A 23,396-nucleotide genomic window follows, 5' to 3' on the forward strand; every position below is an offset into this window, starting at 1 on the left:
GCCATGACCCATCTTCAATGCTTATACTGAGGGAAGGAGGTTGTTTGCCAAAATCTCGCAATACATGACCCCATCCATCCTCCCTTCAACACGATGCAGTAGTCCTGTCCCCTTTGCAGAAGACCACCCCCAGAGTATGATGTTTCCATCCCCATGCTTCACGGTTGGGATGGTTTTCTTGGGGTTGTTCTCATCCTCTAAACATGGTAAGTGGCGTTGATTCCAAAAAAGCTCTATTCTGGTCTCATCTGACCACATGACCTTCTCCCATGCCTCCTCCGGATCATCCAGATGGTCACTGGTGAACTTCAAATGGGCCTGGACATGTGCTGGCTTGAGCAGGGGGACCTTGCTGCCCTGCAGGATTTGAAACCATGACAGCATCATGTGTTACTAATGTAATCTTTGTGACTGTGGTCCCAGCTCTCTTCAGGTCATTGACCAGGTCCTCCTGTGTAGTTCTGAGCTTTCTCAGAATCATCCTTACCCCACAACGTGAGATCTTGCATGGAATCCCAGACTGAGGGAGATTGACAGTCATCTTGTGTTTCTTCCACTTTCTAATAAATAATCATAACAGTTGTCTTCTACCAAGCTGCTTGCCTGTTGTCCTGTAGTCCATCCCAGCCTTGTGCAGGTCTACAGTTTTGTCCCTGGTGTCCTTAGACAGCTCTTTGGTCTTGGCTATTGTGGACAGGTTGGACTGTGATTGATTGAGTGTGTGAACAGGTGTCTTTTATACAGGTAACGAGTTCAAACAGGTGCAATTAATACAGGTAAAGAGTGCAGAATAAGAGGGCTTCTTAAAGAAAAATTAACAGGTCTGTGTGAGCCAGAATTCTTGCTGGTTGGTAGGTGATCAAATACTTATTTGCAGCAGTAACATAGAAATAAATTATTAAAACAAAATCATACATTGTGATTTTCTGGATTTTTTTAGATTCTGTCTCTCACAGTTGAAGTGTACCTACGATACAAATTACAGACCTCTACATTCTTTGTAGGTTGGGCGTTGCTTTGCGCCATGCGGCACCACCGCGACACGCGAAATTCCTCCGCTCCTCTTTCCATGACAAAAACTCCTATAACAGTGGAATGTGCCATTCATTTCCAAACTGGACGATGTGTTTTATCCGGGACATCCTCTGACTAGCACAGGAATTGCGGAAGACGTGGACATCAGCACTTTTTCGGCACATTGAGACAGACGTGCGGAGGAATGGCGCAAAGCAACGCCCTGATGAAGCCTCACAGGACATGTTCTGGCATGTCCAGCTCATCCACAATTTCTCAGTTAGTCACACAACTGAAAAACCCCCGAAAGCCGTCTGAAAGCAATCTCAAAGCCGTCCTGTGAGACCAACACGGAGGTGGTTTTGTGCCACGCCATGAGCAGCACGGTGGCGGAATCCTCCGCTTTTCTTTCCATGAAAAAAACTCCTGCAACAGTGGAATGTGCCGAAAAAGTACTGATGTCCACGTCTCCTGCCATTTTTGTGTAAGTCAGACGATGTCCCGGATCAACAAAGCCTTCACGTTGGAAATGATCTGGTTGTTTCAGCGGGGTTTGAGCTTGTCGATCGGCGCTCGGAGCGCTCTCAGCAGCTGTGGGCGGTCTTTAAACCGGCTGGAGCACTCCTTAATCTGTGTAATTCCCATAAAATCGTCCCTCAAAGCCATTTGAATTTTCCGAATGGTGTCCACCTGGAGGTCTCTCACAGTTTCTGGAAAAAATTGATGCAGCAAAGCTCCAATTCGTTCAGACATTTATTCGCAATAAAAATCTGACGAGAGGGGTGGACCACTGCTCACACAAAGCCTGCTCACAGGCGAATGACGCAACCAACAGGCGTGAAAAAACTCACGCATGCGTAAGAAGGTTCAAGCTTGGCTGATGCAATCACACGTGATTCAAATCCATATGGTTTTTGAAAAAAATAAAAAGGTCCGATACTTTTCTAACAGACCTCGTATACCATAGACAGACCTGTGTGCCAGTGAGTGAATGCTGCCACCCGCTGGATGTGTTTGGGGTTTGTTGCGGGGAATAACATTATACCATAGACAGACCTGCCTGCCACCTGCTGGACGTGTCTGGGGTTGATGCACTGAATAATCATATTGTGCGTGATGGGAGTTAGGAGCACGTGTTTGAACGCAGCATGAAATGAGCTGGTTTATCGTTTTTCAGCTCCAAAGCCAAGGTCTGGCGGCCAAACACTGCTTGTTTTCACTGCACATAATCTGTGATGTGTGTGTGATGTGTGAGAGAGAGAGAGTGAGAGTGAGAGAGTGAGAGAGAGTGAGAGAGAGAGAAGCTACAGGTTTACATATATATGTCACCTTGCTGAGCCTGGACGGTCGGCAGCACGTTCTCCAGAACAGTGAGAGATTTTCTGTGGTAATCAGCTTGAGCTTCTAAGAGCTGGTGAGGAGAGAGAGAACACGATCTAAGTACTTAAAAAGAAAAGAAAAAAACACGTGGTGGTAAAGTATACAAAGCAGCTGGCCCATTCTATGCTCCCTCACCACTGTGCAGATGTGAACGTTCCCACACAAACCTGTGTGTGTGTGACGTGGCACTCACCATAACGTAGTAACGGGCATAGTCCCCTTCTTTAGAGAAAAAACTATACATGTCAGCAGCAAGTTGATCCTGTTTAAGAAACACAATAATGACGCCTCAAGAAAACAAAACAAAAAAACATGAATACTAAAAGTGATTTATCACAACAGTAATTAACAAGACAGTGTTACAAAAAAACTATATTTTAAAGACAAAAAAAAGTTTTTCTGCAGTGAACAGTTTATCACCCAAGAAGCAGGAATGTTGTGACCCGATCACAAAGACCAGGATCCGAACTGATCAAAGCATTTTTTTATTTATTTATTGGAAAGTCATCAATACTCTTCACTTCAAAGATGCACCATGTCTATTTGTGACAATTACCACACCTGGCTCTGAGTCCACTGCACACAGTGAAAGTCTACAGTAGTGTTCAGAATAATAGTAGTGCTATGTGACAAAAAAGATTAATCCAGGTTTTGAGTATATTTCTTATTGTTAGATGGGAAACAAGGTACCAGTAGATTCAGTAGATTCTCACAAATCCAACAAGACCAAGCATTCATGATATGCACACTCTTAAGGCTATGAAATTGGGCTATTAGTAAAAAAAAATAGAAAAGGGGGTGTTCACAATAATAGTAGTGTGGCATTCAGTCAGTGAGTTCGTCAATTTTGTGGAACAAACAGGTGCGAATCAGGTGTCCCCTATTTAAGGATGAAGCCAGCACCTGTTGAACATGCTTTTCTCTTTGAAAGCCTGAGGAAAATGGGACGTTCAAGACATTGTTCAGAAGAACAGCGTAGTTTGATTAAAAAGTTGACTGGAGAGGGGAAAACTTATACGCAGGTGCAAAAAATTATAGGCTGTTCATCTACAATGATCTCCAATGCTTTAAAATGGAAGAAAAAAAAAAAAAAAAAAAGACGCGTGGAAGAAAACGGAAAACAACAAAATGGATAGAAGAATAACCAGAGTGGCAAAGGCTCACCCATTGATCAGCTCCAGGATGATCAAAGACAGTCTGGAGTTACCTGTAAGTGCTGTGACAGAAGACGCCTGTGTGAAGCTAATTTATTTGCAAGAATCCCTCTGTTAAATAAAAGACATGTGCAGAAGAGGTTACAATTTGCCAAAGAACACATCAACTGGCCTAAAGAGAAATGGAGGAATATTTTGTGGATGATGAGAGTAAAACTGTTCTTTTTGGGTCCAAGGGCCGCAGACAGTTTGGGAGATGACCCCCAAACTCTGAATTCAAGCCACAGTTTACAGTGAAGACAGTGAAGCATGGTGGTGCAAGCATCATGATATGGGCATGTTTCTCCTACTATGGTGCTGGGCCTATATATCGCACACCAGGTATCATGAATCAGTTTGGATATGTCAAAATACTTGAAGAGGTCATGTTGCCTTATGCTGAAGAGGACATGCCCTTGCAATGGGTGTTTCAACAAGACAATGACCCCAAGCACACTAGTAAACCAGCAAAATCTTGGTTCCAAGCCAACAAAATTAATGCCTCGCAGATGTGAAGAAATCATGAAAAACTGTGGTTATACAACTAAATACAAGTTTAGTGATTCACAGGATTGCTAAAAAAGCAGTTTGAAGATAATAGTTTTGAGTTTGTAGCGTCAACAGCAGATGCTGCTATTATTCTGAACACTACTGTATATATTATAACTATTTAAAGGTCAAACATCTCCATTGGATTGAATTTAATGTATCTGCAGTGTGGCTGTTGCAAGTGTTTTACCTAAGAAAATGCAAATATGGGCTCAGGACTCTGTATCGGCAGCCACACAATATTAAATCACTTGGATTTTGATCAGGGGCAAACAGAAACCTGTTCTGGACATCTCTGCTAATAATGATCTCCAGTCAAGTGCCACTGAGCAGATGAATGGACATTACATGCAACACAACAGCGGCTAAGCTAACGGGTCACGCACTGAGTGAGTCACAAAATCCTCTTGCTGTTGGCAGGACATAATGAGACTTTTAGGAAGAGCTGATCCAAGAGGAACCACAAGGTTTGGAGCTTCCTGGACAGAAAACCTGACCCATCATGCAGCATTACGTGCAAAAAAACACACCAGTGACTCAGTGTATTAGCAGTAAGTGTGCACACACCTTAAGGAGGCATTTAGCAGTGCATCAGGAGCACGGGTCAGAGGCTCAAGAGCTCTGTTGTTGCATTTCTTCATTATTATAAATCTTAAATTTGTTAAGAGTCCCATTTACAGTTTCTACCCATTCATTTATAATCAAAGACACCAGATCCCTGCTAATCTGGAACACAGCTTCATGTACAGGTGAACAGATTATCATCTGCATACAGCAACACCAAGAACTGTGCTCCAAATGTTTATGCTTTTTGTATTAATGACACACATGCACACACACGTATGCAAATCTTGTGTTTAACTATAATCAAATTAAAGGCTTCTTTGTACATGAATACTGACTGATCTGATGCTCGTTACCTTGCAAAGCTCCACTTTGTTCATGGCCTCGTCGACCTCCTCCTTCAGCAGGTCAGCTTTTGCTGTCAGTGCTTGAGTGTTTGTTCCTGAGATTATTGACTTGGTTGCCTGTAACCACCTGTGTTTGACAAAGAAGAAGCATATAACAAAATGGAATTAGACTAACACTAAGGCACATAATGGTTATTGTATTTTCCGGAGTATAAGCTGCATCTTTTCTGTGTTATGAGCTCTTTAATTTGAGATTTTTTTGGATTTTTGTAGTGTATTTTTTTTTTTATTACTGCCATTTATTCTTTTATTATTGGAGTTTATTTTGTTTAGTGCTTTGATTCTTGGGAAAGTTCTACATAAACAGTCATTATAATTACTATTATTAATAACAAACCTGTGATTTTTTTTTTTTTAAATCGTTTGTTATTATATTTAGGTGATGAAATTCTAAACCAATGATATGAGACAGCGTGAACTCCAGACAGACCTTGCTCTGGCAGAATCATAGTCCAGCACCAATTTGGCCAGCTGTTTCCTCTGCTTCAGGATGTTGGGGATGTCCACCTAAAATAATTACATCCAAAAAACAAACTACTTCAGAACTAATTACACTTATGAAGACCTAAAAAAAAATTATTGTCTTTGAGTATCAGGGGGTCTTAAAGCAGATTCTGACAACAGAAATACATTTAACTCATTAGCAAGAGAAAATCTCGCTTTGAAACACCAGGTCACTCAACACTCAGTATGTTTGCCACTTGCTTCCTCAAGTTCTTGAAGTCTTTACATGTTAGTACACTGTTTATTACTCTTCGCTCTAACCGAATAGGTGTATAGGGCATTCTTTCTCAAATGCCAACAACGTTGGCAGCACCCTTTTAGGAGTTACAACTGCAAATAGTACAGGAAATCCAAAAATATGTTTATGTGCAAAAACCTCACAATGGCATATTTTTGACATCTCCAACCCTGCAGATCAAATTACTCAAACGGTCTTGTATGCATTCTAACAGCGATTCCATAACATATCTGATTCTTCTGCAGTGTTAACCCAAAACCTAAACCTAATTTTCCACCTCAGGAACTTGACATTTTAAGGGCCCAACATTTCTGTGTGTGTGCGTCTCCACTGCAAGGAGCATTTTGCGGGACTTTTTTGGGTGCAGTTATTTCTGAGAGACCCTGAAAAAGCTGTTGGCCAGGGATCGACACAGATTGGTTAAGTCTTGTGAGAAGACAACAATGACCAACCAATGAACCAACCCAGGCTAGCAAAATGAATGCCAGAGCAGAAGATTCCAAATACAATATGGGTAGAGGTAGAGATGACAGATGGACCGACAAGATAGAGGTGTTGTTGGCTTTCTTCTCAGTAGACAAGGCCCAGCAAAACATTTGTGTTCTTGAGATGGAATGTGAAAATCAATGTTGCTGCTGAAAGTGTCAGAATAATTACACCACTGCGTATGTAGCTGCAGGAGCCTAGTGGGTCTTTACTGCAGTGGAGTCACAACGCCTGAGAAGATCAATGGTGGGGCCATACCTGGGAACCTTCACGGCTTCTGGAAAGCACACTGAGTGCCGGTAATTGAAACTAACCTCATGTTTTAAAAAGCCAAGTGCTACAAAGGTGTTTTTAAATCTTTAAGCTACACTCAGATGTCATTACATCCAGAGTCTTTGAGGTTTCTGACCTCTGACAGTTGGCTGAGAGGATCCAGAACATCCTTCTCCAGCTGCAGCTCGTGTTGCATCAACTCCGACGCCAGGCGATTCTCTGCCTCGCCACATACTTCCATCATTTTCCTGTTGGTACCAACATCAACACACAGAGAAAGGAAGACAAAAAAATCATACTTGGTCATCATGAAGATGAGGAGGTCTTTCATATCTAGAGTGTAATTACACTGCTAACTGATACAGTACACACACACACACACACACACACACACACACACACACACACACACAGGTTAATAACAGTTATAAACAAGCTCTACATAGTCTTCAATCAGCAACCAGACTCAAAACCACTGTACCATCAAAAGCTGTCCTACGTCCCATTAACTGACAGCTCTTCCATGTTTCATTAAGTTTACAAATCCACATTTTTAAGTGCAGTAAAACACCTAAACTTTAAAATACAAATTGATAAAGGTGATGACAGGATAACGCTGACTGGCAGCTGAATACTTCATATTCACCAGCAGCACTCTGATGTACTTTCAGCTCCTCAGTATTTACAGACAGTCACATCACTGCTGTGGAGGTTTTGAGTCAGATTCACTTTCTAGATTCTCAACTACAAACCATCTCATCTTCACCCCTCCACCCCCACCGGGGGGGTCCTGAACGTGTGGCCTCATATTTCACACTCACCGGGGTGCATCTGCTCCATATAGCAATGGTTGCTAAGGAAGGAACATTGGCTGCCCAGTTGGTGAAACATCTACTCACCCTATCAGGGAGTCTTCTCCCAGTTGGTTCCCGCTTTCCACCATCGTCTGGGACAGCGCCGTCAGAGGAAGCTTTTTCTGGTGTGGATGACAGACAGGTACTGTCAGTGATTAGCCATCTACTGAGACCGAAACTGCTACACAGACGGACCACAAGTACACATTTCTACACAAGAGGGTCTGTACTTTAACAGCCAATGGAAAGTTCAGCAAAGACGTTCCATTCGTGTGAGCAGGTCAACGGCACAGAGGAGGAAAATACAGATGCTGAAATGGCATTATTAGACAGACGTTTGGTGAAATGGCAGTGCTAGGGCTTCCTTTTACACAAGAGGTTTGAAATTTTAGGCTAATGTCCACCTTACACCCCACGCAAAGCAGCGCACAGGTACACAGTCACCGACAGTTAGGGATGTCCCGATCAGGTTTTTTGGCCCCGATCCGATTCCAAATCATCTGATTTTGAGTATCTGCCGATACCGAGTCCCGATCCGATACTTTAAAAAACTGAATTATCAAATGCTAAATATATATTTTAATTTTAATCACCTTATTTTATTATTTATCACTTAAACGGTGCACTTCTCCTTGAGGTAGCTTGAACAATCAAATAATAATCTACCACACTTAAAAAATGTACAAATTTACATGTTATTTTATTTGTCTAAAAATAAATGTCCAAGGTTCCTTATGTTAAACAAGAAATTATCTAATCTGAAATAACAGGTGGTTTTAATTTACATATGAAAGGTTTCTAAAGAACCATTTATTGATTTAGTTATTTTAATTACAAGTGTTCTAAACTTTTTTAAACAGTAATCAGAAATTTTGAGGTAACAAAAAACAACCATAAACATTTCCAAGGACTTTTCTTCAGAAAACTGCTCTATAAATGAGCAGTCCTTTGACACGTTTCTGTTTTGTACAAATCAGTGGTTTCTGCCACTAGTCTTCCATGTGTTGGCATGACGCGTTGTTCCTATTGGGTTGAACTTATGTTTTTTCTTTTGTTAAAAAAAAAAGAAAAAAAAAAAAGATTGGGTTGAACTTTGACCGCGTCAGCCTGCCGACAAGCGGCAATGCGCGCTCCCGTCAGAAGCATCGCTTTAGCTCAGCTTTTGACGCAACGCTTCTGACGCATCTAAAAAGCAATGTGTCTCATTGAAAATAATGCTTTTTAGACCGATTATTGACGCCTCTGACGCTTCCGATGCATGAAAGGCCCATTAATCTGCAATAATGAACTTGAAATAGCGCTGATGAAAATAATGAGGACAAAATCTATATCGGATTCCTGATCGGGATGCAACGTCCGATTTCGATCAAGTCTGAAACCACGTGATCGGGCCCAATTTCCGATCACGTGATCAGATCGGGACATCCCTAACGACAGTGTCAATGAAACTTTAAAACATAAAAGTTTAAACAAAATAAAAGCGAACCCTAATGAAAAAACAGTGGTTAGCGCTGTTTCCTTGCAGCAAGAAGGTCCTGGGGTCGCTTCCCACCTGGCTGGTCCTTTGTGTGGAGTTTGTATGTTGGAAACTTTAAATCGTTCGCAGGTATGAATGAGTTTGTCTTCATGTGTGTTTCCCTGAGATAGATGGCCACCTTGTCCAGGGTGAACCCTGCCTCTCACCCTATGACGACTGGGATAGGCTCTAACTCCTTTGTGACCTTCAATTGGAATAAGCTGGTGCGGAATATTAATGACTTTAATAAATGAACAGTATTATATATTTATGCTGGTAAATAGTAATGTGCCACTTTCTGGTGCACCTGATTGGTTTATTTCATGTTAATTCCAAAACACACCCATGACTAATTAAGTAGTAGGATACAACCCCATTGTATTCTGTAACTTACTTTGAGGTCAGATTATGCACTGTATAAGTAGTAGAGTTAGACATGTCCCTAATGCACTTAAGACACATTAGACTGTCTGCCACAGATCGTCAAGATAGGGCTCCATGTTTTTACTACAGAAGCCCAAAAGGAGAAGTGCCATGCACAGCGTCCACTCAAAGTGCATTAAGCTGACAGGTATATGAATGGGAAATGAAGTTAGTTGGGTTGAGAACCAGAGAGGTGTAGTAAGTTATTTTTTACCTGACCGTTTCCTGTATAGAGGCGTGGTACGGACTGTAGTGCATGATGGGTGGTAAAGGGTAACACACAAAAAAGAAATCATGTACTGTTGGACTGCTGCAGAGAGTATTATGTTATTCAGCAGAAATGGTAAAAACAAGATCTTAAAGTGGTTGTGGCAGGTAAAATAAAAAAAAATATACAGTATTACACAGTAACAGGTCATAACTTTATTTTCAAATGTAACTGAGCAAGATCCATAGCAAAACATTTGGTGTCTTACATGACGCTTCTCTGTGTCTGCTCCGATGTGGCCCTGCAGACATGACACCATCCTCTTGTGTGTGTTGTGGGAAACCACGCGGACCAACTCCATGCGCCGTTCAATCTGCATGCAAGACAAGAGACACACAAGCAATACTTTCTATATGTGTAAATAGACAACTTCCAGTAGAAGTACACAAACAAAATACACAGGCTGGGCATGGTGTACTATCACAGCCACTTCAAACTCTGACTTAATCTCGTAAACATCACTAAGTGTTCTTTGGAGTGTGTCTGCACTCCTTGTAACACAGAGTATTACCAAAAACTGAGACTCTTTTCCAGATATTCAATTTGTGGCTGCCTTGAGAGAGCTGGGGGTCAAAGTTCAAGCATGATTGTTTAATACTGGAATGTTATCTTTGAAGCATGGCTCAATTCACAAAGAGATTCACAAAAGCCGCCTGTGCTGGGGTGTGGCCGGAGGGCTTCGATGGCTTTAAAAGGCCTTTTTGATGACACAGGCGTTCTGCTGTCAGCTAGCCGGGCTGCACAGATCTACTCTGTGCTTTCTGTCTCACAACATACAATAATGGCATTGATCGGTCGCTCAGTGACGGGAGTCCAGCTGAAGCTTTGCATTAGGCCTATTCCCTGTCGTGCAGGTGTCCAGTCTGTTGCAGACAGTAGTACCCAGGGAATTGTAGTTAATCCATGACAAGAAGTCAATCACTGTAAGTTACTGTTCAACTACACTGTCAAGGCTCATCAGGCTTATGTGAGAGACCGTGCCAGTTCTGATTAACTGAAATTTGCAGTTGAACAGTTCAGACAATCACAAGACCAGCTTCTAAATCTCCACCTTTTACCAGCACATACAGTTGTATGCAAAAGTTTGGGCACCCCTGATGATTTTCATGATTTTCCTTTATAAATTATTGATTGTCTGGATGAGACATTTCAGTGAACTATATCATATAGCAGACAAACACACTGATATTTGAAAAATGAAAGGAAGTTTATAGGATTTACAGAAAGTGTGCAATAATTCTTTAAACAAAATTAGGCAGGTGCATAAATTTGGGCACCCCAACAGAAAAAAAAAAAATCAATATTTAGTAGATCCTCCTTTTGCAGAAATAACAGCCTCTAAATGCTTCCTATAGCTTCCAATGAGAGTCTGGATTCTGGTTGAAGGTATTTTGGACCATTCTTCTTTACAAACATCTCAGGTTTGTTGGTTTCCGAGCATGGACAGCCCACTTAAAATCACACCACCGATTTTCAATAATATTCAGGTCTGGGGACTGAGATGGCCATTCCAGAACATTGTACTTGTTCTTCTGCATGCCTTAGTAGGTTTTGAGCAGTGTTTAGGATCGTTGTCTTGTAGAAAGATCCAGCCTCTGCGCAACTTCAACTTTGTCACTGATTCTTGAACATTGTTCTCAAGAATCTGCTGATATTGACTGGAATCCATGTGACCCTCAACTTTAACAAGATTCCCAGCACCTGCACTGGCCACACAGCCCCACAGCATGATGGAACCACCTCCAAATTGTACTGTAGGTAGCAAGTGTTTTTCTTGGAATGCTGTGTTCTTTTTCTGCCATGCATACGGCCCCTTGTTTTGTCCAAATAACTCAATTTTATCAGTCCACAGCACCTTATTCCAAAATGAAGCTGGCTTATCCAAATTTGCTTTAGCATACCTCAAGCAACTGTTTGTGGTGTGTACGCAGAAAAGGATTCCTCTGCATTACAGCATCATACAGCATCTCCTTGTGCAAAGTGAGCTGTATAATTGAACGATGCACAGAGACACTATCTGCAGTAAGATCATGTTGTAGGTCTTTGGAGCAGGTCTGTGGGTTGACTATGACTGTTCTCACCATCCTTCACTTCAGCTTATGAGATTTTTCTTGGCCTGTCACTTTGGGCCTTAACTAGTACTGTGCCTGTGGTCTTCCATTTCCTCACTATGTTCCTTACAGTGGAAACTGACAGGTGAAATCTCTGAGATAGCTTTCTGTATCCTTCCCCTAAACCATGATGTTGAACAATCTTTGTTTTCAGGTCATTTGAGAGTTGTTTAGAGGCTTCCATTTTGCCACTCATTAGAAGAGATGCAAAGAGGGGAAACATTTGTAAATGGCCACCTTAAATACCTTTTCTCATGATTGGATTCACCTGTGTAAGGAGGTCAAGGGTCAATGAGCTTACCAAACCAATTTTGTGTTCAAATAATTAGTGCTAAATGTATTCAAATCAATAAAATGACAAGGGTGCCCAAATTTATGTACCTGCCCAATTTTGTTTAAATAATTATTGCACACTTTCTGTAAATACTAGAAACTTCATTTCACTTCTAAAATATCAGTGTGTTCGTCTGCTATATGATATATTTAACTGAAATTTCTGATCCAGACAACCAATGATTTATAAAGGAAAATCATGAAAATTATCAGGGGTGCCCCAACTTTTGCATACAACTGTATTTGTAGATTTGTACCAAATGTTAAGCACTGAGCCACTGAACGAACACACGAACACACACACACACACACACTGAGGTGAAGTTAGTTTTTACGTTGATTATTTGACAGAACTATACAAGCACTACAGTGCTGATTAAAAGTAAGTCCTCTATCGGCCCTGAGGCTCGTTGGTGCCGGTGCTTATCTCCATATTCAGTAGCGTCAAGCAGATGAGAGTCTGTGACTCCACCTGGACGAGATGCCAGTCCAACGCAGGTTATTTCCCCAGCTGAGGCCTGTACGCATTTATAGCTGGTGGGCTAATGTAGATTAAGCGTCTTGTCTGAGGTCACAAACAGTTATCAGGAATCATATACAGACAGGCCAGCTCCGTATCCACTCAGCTACCAGCTCAATACACACACATAACACTCTGTACTGTCACAGTCAGTGCTGATCAGAGCTGTGCCAGAGTGTTTATTGATCTCAAAATTAAGATATTTGGAATGATTTTTTTATTATTATTATTTTGTCTGTTAATGTTCTTTGGCATATAATATAAATAAATAATTCAAAATAGGCCTAATGTGTGTTCTGTAGTGTCATGATGTTAATGGTATTGCACAATCCGTACCATCACACCGGTAATGACTACGGCACTGGTCTACTGCCCACCTTGACTTTTATCCGGGGATTTGATTAATGCTGGCAGACAGTCAGATGTAACTGTGTATTATTCATGGGCCTGTTCCAAACAGAACAGGTGTGTTACGGCCCAAGCTAATCCTCCTCAGGTGGAGAGCCAGGGGGCAAAATGAACAGAAATGGAGGACACAAATGCAGGAGAGACTCAAACATGTAGCAAACCACTGTGCACCGAAAACAATAAAGAATCGGAAGTCAGGAATTCCACAGCACGCAAAGCGGATGTCTGCCTCTGCAAAACATGACCCCGCCTCAGTTCTTACATCATTCTCGACCCATGATGGCCCCCAGCATTCTCAAAACAGCTGGGACAAATACACACTTAACCAAACACGAACATGTAGACACATACTCTGCCATCGTACAGCTTTAGGTTTGGGAACACTGCTGATATTCAGCACTGTAAAAGTACCTACCACAAAATAAGCAGGGAATTCCCCTCCATGTGTTCCCAGAGGGCCGGCGCCCCCACCTTCGTGGTAACACAGAGTTGAAGGTGTTGCACTATTAATTCCTTTCACTGTGACAAAAACTGCATTTGACATATGCTGTCGGCACAAATACAACGCAGAGAAGATCTGCCAATAAGAGATGGAAGTTCCACATGGGCAGCAGGGTGTGTTTAGCTCCCGTAAGGAGATGAGGTCAACACTTGGTCAAAGTCATGACGCATTATAAGCCAGGGAATCCCAAAAAGAAGTCAGGCCGGCAGAAAGAAAAACAGAGGGTATTTCTGTGTGTACATGTGTTTACTGGTTTCTAAGAAAAAGGACTGTAACAAGTCTGGACAAGAACAAAATAGATACCTGACGCATAAAGATGAGAAATGCTCAGTAACGTACATTTTTATGTGTTTGCGTCATCGTTTTATGCAAAAAGCAGCCATTGGTTTTAACCGACAAATAAACACATGGAAACATTCTGGGATCATCCAAGCATGCATCCTGGTATTTCATGTATCCCAGTAGTACTCTTCTGTGGATGAAGTATTCAGTAGAAGAGTGCCAAGGAATGAACAACTGGTGCAGAAATGCTGAGATAGCTCCTTACCATTCTCAGCTGGCACATACATAAAGGGCTGAAGGGGCTAAGAATAAGCTGAAGAAAGGCCTTTTGATCCTCTGATTCATAAGGGAATCAGAGGATCAAAAGGGGCTAAACGGAGCCGCCGAATCTCAGAATGTGCTTCAAATCATCAACTTCAAACTTCCTCAACACAATGACTGGTATTTTTTGGAAACGTATTGTACATCCAACTCTGTATTAGAAGAAATGCAGATGCCACCTCGGTGCAACTGTCTTATTGAACAGCAGGAGTGTAACAATACATTGCATATCATGATAATCCTATTGTGGAATCAGTACTGTGATAACTTTAAAAATCAACTCCTCCTCAAAAGAAACAGCCTACTGAAGAATTACATGAACAATTTATAAATATGTGCAAATAGGAAATCCTTAGGATGACATTATGGTTGAGAATAATTTGATTCCTTTACGTTAAACCTTTATTACTGTGTAATTATCATGACTAGACAACCAACACTGTATCATGGAGAGGCGTTATTTTTAAATCCCTACTGACCAGCTCATTAGTTGAGGCTACGACCTGCATGCATGTCCCACAACAGTGTTTATAAATGTATTCATTTATTTATGTCTTTACTGTATGTATGACAATTTGATGTTTTTTAACATTTTTGAGTTCTAGCCATGACTGTGCCATTTCTATAGAGGTGATGGAGTCGCAGGTACAGTGAAAAATAAGCATTTAAAAAAAAAGTCCAGAAACTGTTGGGATTCTGGGGGTTTAGACAGAATTTTGGTTGTTCAGTTGGCACACTATCTCTCCTTCCTTCACTCCCTTTTCATTTATCACACAGTCACCGTGCTATGAAGGAAATCCAGAGTACATAGCAGCTGCTTTCCAGATATGTGCAGAACAATTGTGTTCATTGAGGAACACTGAAAGTCAAATGTCAGACATAAAAAACATCCTCTCTTCACTGGCAAGCACCCTGAGCAGTTCAGCACCTCTGCTCACTCCTATAATAGCAACTCGTGTTGCCTCTAAATCTAACACTGTTATGGTAGTTGTCACTCAAACATCTTTCAGCCCGTATAATTTAAAGGACCCACAATGACAGTTTACCGAGAAGTGGCTTAGGTTCTGTAATTCTGAAGGACCACTGTTCACAGCAGGGAGACGAGGTTTTCTGAGTGCAAGTACCAATGCTGCCGGACTCGATACCTCACAAAACCACAGGGAGAATTAGAGCTGCTTGGCTTTTCACAAATGCGTTTGAAATACGGGTATTTTAGCTCACAACAGTGACAGTGAGCTCTGACAGCTGATTGAGGATTAAAGCTCCAACTGACGTGGCTCAACAACAGTCCCATGAGTCTCTGGGTTTTAATTCCAATCAAGCGGCACTTCATCAGCAGAAACCACTGATCAACTAACAGGTGACAAAGCCACTGCAGGTTTTAGCCTGCTTGAAGGCTAAGAACTGAAACCCAGTTAAATGCTTATTATTCCTTCCTTTCATTTTCTTTTCTTTCCTTACCACTGTCACCTGCGTGCTTACTCTAGGGGTTGGTAAGGTTAGACCTTACTTCTCTGAAGCATCTTGAGGCAGCTTTGTTGTGGTTTGGCACTATATAAATGAAATAAATTGAAATTAAATTGAAACTGACTTATTACTGGTTATAGTTCAAGTGATTCTAAAATAATGTGCACATAAAGGCAACAAAACTGACACTCAAAATGCATCAGAAGCACTGATCTGTATATATCCCTGGATAGCTCATTGGCCCACACACTCCGTACAATCCGCTGAAGCAAACTTGCGGCCATGTTGCCACTCCCAACTTATGCAGACCGCACATAGACAAATTATTAGAACGTCAACAATTTCAAGTAATAACTGAGCTGATTCTCTCATTTACTTATTTTTGTTCTACGGATAATGTAAGATTGATCCCTCCTAATCTATGCCTGCCATGATTAGCTATTTGATTTATTTTTTTTCTTTTATTACTTTGACACTTTCTTCACTTCTATTTTCATTTACTCATATCTCACTGGACCAAATACTCAATTCTAAAAATTCTCATTCTTTAATCAAAGTGTATACAAGTTTTGTGGAATCATCAGCAAGCTTATATATATATATATATGTGTGTGTGTGTGTGTGTGTATTGTACCATCTCATGAACAAAAGTGGATGGATAACAAAAGTCATGATGGATAATACAGAAATAGTGCATTTTTTTAAATAGTTGCACTAAAACAATGAAACACCACTTAACTAGCTACAAGAGAGTTAGTTTCCCTGCAATGACAACATTTATTACACACAGCTCTATGAGCTTCGTCCTAATATAAGTAATAAAGCTTGTACCAACAATGCTTAAAGCTCCAAAACTATGCACAAGTAGACCTAACAAATGTCTTAAAATAGTTGGTTCAACACTAAATACAACATGTGGCTACACATGTTGATTTAATAAGCCACTTATTATTATTATTAATTATTATTATCTTTGCCTCACAGGTGAAATGTTCATCCATAGCCTTTGAACTGGCGATTTGCGCAGTTTATAGCTGCACATGGAGGTTTTTTTTAACAAAATTACAAAGAATAAAGCTGCGTGCGCCTCATTAAAGATCAACAGAAAAGAGCGTTCAGGAGCGGGACATCGGAAGTGGTAATATGGCGGCCGGTTTGCTTCAAAAATATTGGCCAATGAGTGAGCCAGTATTATATAGAGATCAGCGATCAGAAGCCACCATATACCACCCATTTTTTCCATAAATGTCTTGAGCGCGCGGGGGGGGGGACCCAGATAGCCATAAATTTGCTGTGGTTTTGCCGCACTCGCCAGTACCTACTCATTTCAAATTTCCACTGCTCATACTCTATGATAAATTTATCTGGAGTGGGCAGTTGTTAAAAACTGAGTGACCAAGCAAGAAGAAGATTAGTGAGGGAGCTACCAAGACACTCATGACAACTCAGAAGGAGTTACAGTCTTTTGTGGCTGTGATTGGAGCATGCAAAGTTTGTCTGTTGTGAAACCAGTCACAGCTTCATGGTGGAGTGGAACTCAGAAGGATATGCATACAAGAAAAATAACATTTCAGTTAAGGTCTCCCTTGTGCTTTCTCACAAACTGAAGCTGAAATGTACAATCTTTCTTCGTCGATTTGCAAACTAAAGTGCTGCAGTGACTGTAACGCAGATTTCAAAGTCCTGCTTTCTCATTGTTTAGTATAGAGAAGATAAACACAGAGCATCTTCTAATCATTTAATTTAGCACAATTGCTTGGCACTATTGTCCTTTCAGATTCTTCACATTCAGAAGAAAGCAAAAGCAGCTTTGTTACCAATGCCACGGCATGACACCTGCAGCTTTTCCAGTGTTGTTAAGAATGACTCAGAGCTTTGCGGAGTGAGAAACAGATTGTTTTACCTGCAGGAGGTCATCGCTGAGGACTTCTGTTTTCTCCGCTCTGTGGGTGAGAGAGAGAGAGAGAGCGTCAGAAAAAAAACAGACTGAGATTAGCAGTGAGAGACAAATGCTGGACTTCAGTGCAGCGTGTGATGCGGTCGTCATGAATATATTTGCCACAGAACAGGAATGGACACTGCTCCTGCAAGGAAGACGCACACATTAAGCTGGACCTATGTTAAAATAGTTTCAGGTACCAACGTGTGTCTACAGGAATGTCACAAAAGAGGGAGGGTCTGTCTGTTGCCATGACACAAACAAATCCTACAAACACCAATTCGGAAACACACCAGTATCCCAAACAAAGGAAGCAGCAATACCAATCGCTCTTCAAACAGGGTTCAAGAGCAGAAATGCATGAGTTCTAAAACACGGTAGAGAGCGAAACGCTTGATCCAAAATATATATGAATAATAATTTTTAAAAAAACCTACAAAGCCCATTCTGCAGATTTATTGCAGTGACATCTGAAACACAAAGATGGTGTCTGTGTGATGTAATAAGATGTGTTTAAGCTGGTTCTCACACTGTCTCGCACAGGGTGGCGTGACAGCCCCTCCTCCTGCACTCTATTAATAGTAAACTAATAGTTGGACTTGCAGAAGTTGGACAGATTAGACTCACTGAATGGAAGAGAATGGAAGACGGGTAGACTGCTTATCTACACCCTCACAGAGGCTGGCGGATACCGGCGACAATGACCGCGGGTTAGGAGCAGGAAGAGGACTGAGGATTTCTGACACAGGAAATTAACATGCGGTAGATTCAAACAAAATAATGCTTTTTAAGAATAAGCACCAAGTAGTGTGTAATAATAACTGTCAAAGAAACTAATGGAGTCAGGTCCATAAATAGTTGGACAAGAAGAATAAAAAGAAGAGTAATGATTGGCTGATCTCCTATAAAACTGTCTACTGCTTTCTAATGCAGGCTAACAAGTTTGAGAACCCTCATTTTGGTGAAGGATCATACACAGTGGTGTTCCTGGGTCAACTGCTCTGTGGACCAGTGAATCTGCAGAATCCCGCGGATCTGCAGAGTTTTCACAGCCCTGTATAATGTAAAGTGATTACATAAGTGTTTTCTTTCTGCCTGCAGTAACCTTGGTTGTGATGATCTCATACACCTGTGTGATTGATACACTATCAAGCTGCTAGTGTATCAATATTTATATGATTAAACCATGAGTCAATCTTCTATTTTTACCCTCTTGCACATTTAATTTTATTATTCTGCACCGTAAAACATCTGTAGACAGTCATTTTACAATCATACTGGCACCATTAAATATTTAACACCTGCTGCCCCGTTACAAGACATGTTCTGGTCTTCACTTGTCCAAACGCTCCTTAACTACACCGACACGGAGCTCTGTGACCCACAAGATCTGGACTATAACAATAATCATTATCTAATTAAGGAAACACTGATGGTGAGTCTAATTTATACATTTGTATATTTTTAAACTTGTATATTAGGAAAAAGTTTTGACATGGGGTTTGCTTTCAGGGAGGTACCATCGGGGTGACGGCTGTATCAGCTAAACAAGACAGTTTAAGAAAAATAAATCAATATTCTGCAAAATTCAGCAGCACATTTCCCCCTCAATTCATCACTACTTTTTTCTTCTGAAAAGAATTGTAGTGAGATTATGATTATTTATGAGTAACAAATGTGCAAATCTTTGTCATACAAGTTCAATTTAAAAACTGAAGTGACCTGCATTTTGGGCAACTCAACCAAAGCCTAGGCTCATCGCCAAAAAACTGCTCTCTATGAACTATAGTAACCTCATCGGCACAGCACACAGCTGCTTTCAATTACAACACAGAGGCAGTGAGCAGGGTGAAGCAGAAACATACTGACAGAGAGGAGATGACGGCTTATGGCGTCCTGTAAATTAATTAATTGTTTTTTAAAAGATGTCCCTGTTAAAGAGGAGGAAATGCCAAAATGTACTAATCTTAGGATAGTGGTGAATGGAAAGATACTTTTCAGAGGAGCATCTCTGAAAGGTGACGGGTAGGTGATGGTCTAGTGGTTAAGTGTTGGATCCTCGGTTCAAATCCCAGCCTGACCGGAAAATCACTAAGGGTCCTTGGTCAAGGTCCTTAATCCCCTAGTTGCTCCCGGTGTGTGGTGAGCACCTTGTATGGCAGCACCCTGACATCGGGGTGAATGTGAGGCATAATTGTAAAGCACTTTGAGTGTCTAATGCAGATGGAAAAGCGCTATATAAATGCAGTCCATTTACCATTTCACCAGTTCCAGCTTCCAAGATGGCGAGGTCTTCGGTCTGTATGTTGGACATAAGGTGTTTCCAGTTACCTGCAGGGTCACGTGGACCGCACATGGACAATACGACTGTTACGTTTTGATGCATTTTGCATGTTCAAGCTCAGCAACTGAAGACATATAAAGGGACTGAAACTAAAAACCTTAGCTGTTTCACGATTAAGAACCAGAACAGCTTAGTGTTGGCAGGATTTTGCGACACTCCAATTCATGGACCTGCTTTGGGTCCAGAACAGCCAAAACCCTGGCAAGTATGACACAGAGTCATGCTGATTAATTCCGTGACAGTGATGCAATTCTGAGCAGCCTTGATGTGATCAATTCTGTCCAAAACGGAGCCACATTATCCTTGAGCAACACACCCCTTCCAACTGTGTTAAATACATATGGGTTCCAATCTGTTTGAGTGTGATTATTTACGGTCACTTCAGGTCAAAGGTCACGTGACCAAGAGAATATTCATCAGAATTAATAATAGTGTTAGTGGTAATAGTAAGTTAGTAACCATAGGCATATCTTAAGCCAGCTGGTCAGAAGAACCAGTGTCAACATCCCCTGTGTAGTGTTAGAAGCATTACGTCCTATTTTTGACCTTGGTTTATGACCTTGACTTTGAACTGATGCTCAAATCAGTTTGTTTTAACCAGAGAAGGATTTTCTTAAAAGAAAAGGGATGAAATCTAGGCTCGAGTCTCCAGTGGGTTTTCTGGTTAAACTGGAGCTGAAACTTGAGGTCTTCTTGTTCACAAAATCCTTCTCTGTTCCACTTCAACATGAAGATGTGTAAAGGTGACGCAAAAGACTCCAATCACAATCACAGAAGAGTCCAAACCTGTCAGAGTTGTCTGGTGGCTTCCCTCACTAGTCTCCTTTTTGAGAACAGTCTATTCCAGTCAGATTTCCCATTCAGTTCCATAATGTTTGTACTTCTTAATGATTGAGGTAAATAAGTTCAAACACATACGAGGTCTATTAGAAAAGTATCCGACCTTATTATTTTTTTCAAAAACCATATGGATTTGAATGACGTGTGATTACATCAGACATGCTTGAACCCTCATGGGCATGCGAGAGGTTTTTCATGCCTGTCGGTTACGTCATTCGCCTGTGGGCAGTCTTTGGGTGAGGAGTGGCCCACCCGCTCGTCGATTTTTTTCATTGTTTAGGAATGGCTCAGAGACTGCTGCTTTGTTTGAGAAACATTTTTTCAAAACTGTAAGGCACAACTGAGTGGACACCATTCGATAAATTCAGCTGGTTTTCGGTAAAAATTTTAACGGCTGATGAGAGATTTTGGTCTGGTAGTGTTGCCGTAAAGACGGCCCACGGTGCCTGACGGCGATCTGCGCTTCGAGGCGGCAGCGTCTCACCGTTTCAAGTTGAAAACTTCCACATTTCAGGCTCTGTTGACCCAGTAAGTCGTCAGAGAACAGAGAACTTTCAGAAGAAGTCGGCATGAGGAGTTTATTCGGACATTCCATTGTTAACGGACATTTTGTAATGAAAGAACGTGTGGGCAGAGTCGCATGTCGGGCCAGACCCGACCGACAGGAAAAACACCTCCGTTGGAAACCTTAACGGACAAGTTGGAACATGCCCAAGCTGTTAAACAATTTCTCAGTTACTCACTTGTTGAAAGCCATCAAAAGCCGCCTGAATTTTACAAATGGTTTTCAACACGGAGGTGTTTTTCCTGTCGCGGCGCACACAGATTCGCCGAGTCGTCACGGAAACGACTCGGCGAATTTGCGCACACATCTTTCATTAAAAAACGTCCTTAAACAGTGGAATGTCCGCATAAAGTCCTCATGCCGGCCTCTTCTGAATCTTCTCTGTTCTCTCATGACGTCCTGGGTGAATTAAGCCTTAAATTAGGATGTTTTCAGCTCGAAACAGGCCGACGACGGCGCCTGGAAGAGCTGCGCGACGTCCTGCTCCGTGGGAAGTCCTTACACCGACAGAAACACCCCATAATCTCTCATCAGCCGTTAAACTTTTCACCGAAAACAGCTTAATTTCTCGAATAGTGTCCACTCGGATATTCCTCACAGGTCCAGAAAAAATTTTGATAAAGCAACGCGCTCCGTCTCGAGCAGCGTGTGAAACAAAGGAATTCAGCCGAGAGGGTGGGACCACATCTCACTCAAGGCCTGCCCACAGGGAAATGACTTCACCGACACGCGTGAAAAAACTCACGCATGCGCACGAGGGTTCAAGCATGATTGGTGTAATCGCACGTCATTCAAATCCATATAGTTAAAAAAAAAATAAAAGGGTCGGTTTATTATCTAACAGACCTCGTATCTGGTGACTTAGAAATGTTCATCTGATGTGTCTAAATCCAGAGTGGCTGTAAAAGGGGTGATTAATTAATGGCCTTCAACGATGGAGAAACTGTGTGTAAAAGTAGCTTTAATTCTTTAGTGGTGAATTAAATATTTTAGTTAAAATGTCTGACTTAAAGCGTCTACACTTCATCGTCATCTTGAATGTGACATTTCAAACCCATCAAGTTGGTGTACAGTGGCAAAATTACAACAAAAAAAAAAATGTGTCACTGTCCAAATGCTTATGGACCTAACTGTAAATAAAGCACAGATAAACATGCCATTCTAAGACTGAACTGCATATATTCCAAGAAACAATTACAAAGATTGACTCAGGTATGGTAACTGGGCACAAAGTCAATTTGTGCTAAAACAATGAAGCGCCACCCAATTGACAGAAAAGTAATCAACACCTATATATTTTATTTAGCCATTTATCAAATTAAATGCTCAAACTTTGACTTGTTTCAGTTCCTTAAATTGGAGTTTGAGATTTTCCCTGGTTTATACAACCCCTGGCAAAAATTATGGAATCACCGGCCTCGGAGGATGTTCATTCAGTTGTTTAATTTTGTAGAAAAAAAGCAGATCACAGACATGACACAAAACTAAAGTCATTTCAAATGGCAACTATCTGGCTTTAAGAAACACTATAAGAAATCAGGAAAAAAAAATTGTGGCAGTCAGTAATGGTTACTTTTTAGACCAAGCAGAGGGAAAAAAATATGGACTCACTCAATTCTGAGGAATAAATTATGGAATCACCCTGTAAATTTTTAGCCCCAAAACTTAACACCTGCATCAAATCAGATCTGCTCATTAGTCTGCATCTAAAAATGAGTGATCACACCTTGGAGAGCTGTTGCACCAAGTGGACTGACATGAATCATGGCTCCAACACGAGATGTCAACTGAAACAAAGGAGAGGATTATCAAACTCTTAAAAGAGGGTAAATCATCACGCAATGTTGCAAAAGATGTTGGTTGTTCACAGTCAGTTGTGTCTAAACTCTGGACCAAATACAAACAACATGGGAAGGTTGTTAAAGGCAAACATACTGGTAGACCAAGGAAGACATCAAAGCGTCAAGACAGAAAACCTGAAAAAAGCAATATGTCTCAAAAATCGAAAATGCACAACAAAACAAATGAGGAACAAACGGGAGGAAACTGGAGTCAACGTCTGTGGCCGAACTGTAAGAAACCACATAAAGGAAAT

General features: G+C 41.2%; 1 protein-coding gene across 3 annotated transcripts in view; it reads right to left on the reverse strand.

Moving 5' to 3' along the window:
• The window catches only part of arhgap17a (Rho GTPase activating protein 17a), a 55,299-nt gene that overhangs the window by 17,116 nt on the left and 14,787 nt on the right, over nucleotides 1-23,396 (reverse strand). For 2 of the 3 annotated variants that reach the window (XM_034193617.1, XM_034193619.1), the window contains exons 2-10: nucleotides 17,517-17,556; nucleotides 9,878-9,982; nucleotides 9,616-9,648; nucleotides 7,508-7,584; nucleotides 6,745-6,856; nucleotides 5,538-5,614; nucleotides 5,057-5,174; nucleotides 2,588-2,656; nucleotides 2,344-2,425 (exon numbers count right to left, since the gene is read on the reverse strand). In XM_034193617.1, coding sequence (XP_034049508.1) covers nucleotides 2,344-2,425; nucleotides 2,588-2,656; nucleotides 5,057-5,174; nucleotides 5,538-5,614; nucleotides 6,745-6,856; nucleotides 7,508-7,584; nucleotides 9,616-9,648; nucleotides 9,878-9,982; nucleotides 17,517-17,556 — 713 coding nt within the window. The remainder of the gene's footprint in view (nucleotides 1-2,343; nucleotides 2,426-2,587; nucleotides 2,657-5,056; nucleotides 5,175-5,537; nucleotides 5,615-6,744; nucleotides 6,857-7,507; nucleotides 7,585-9,615; nucleotides 9,649-9,877; nucleotides 9,983-17,516; nucleotides 17,557-23,396) is intronic. The other variant, XM_034193618.1, reaches the window with a different exon arrangement.

The sequence above is a fragment of the Thalassophryne amazonica genome, chromosome 18, assembly GCF_902500255.1.
Source record: "Thalassophryne amazonica chromosome 18, fThaAma1.1, whole genome shotgun sequence".
In the NCBI taxonomy this organism is placed as follows: domain Eukaryota; kingdom Metazoa; phylum Chordata; class Actinopteri; order Batrachoidiformes; family Batrachoididae; genus Thalassophryne; species Thalassophryne amazonica.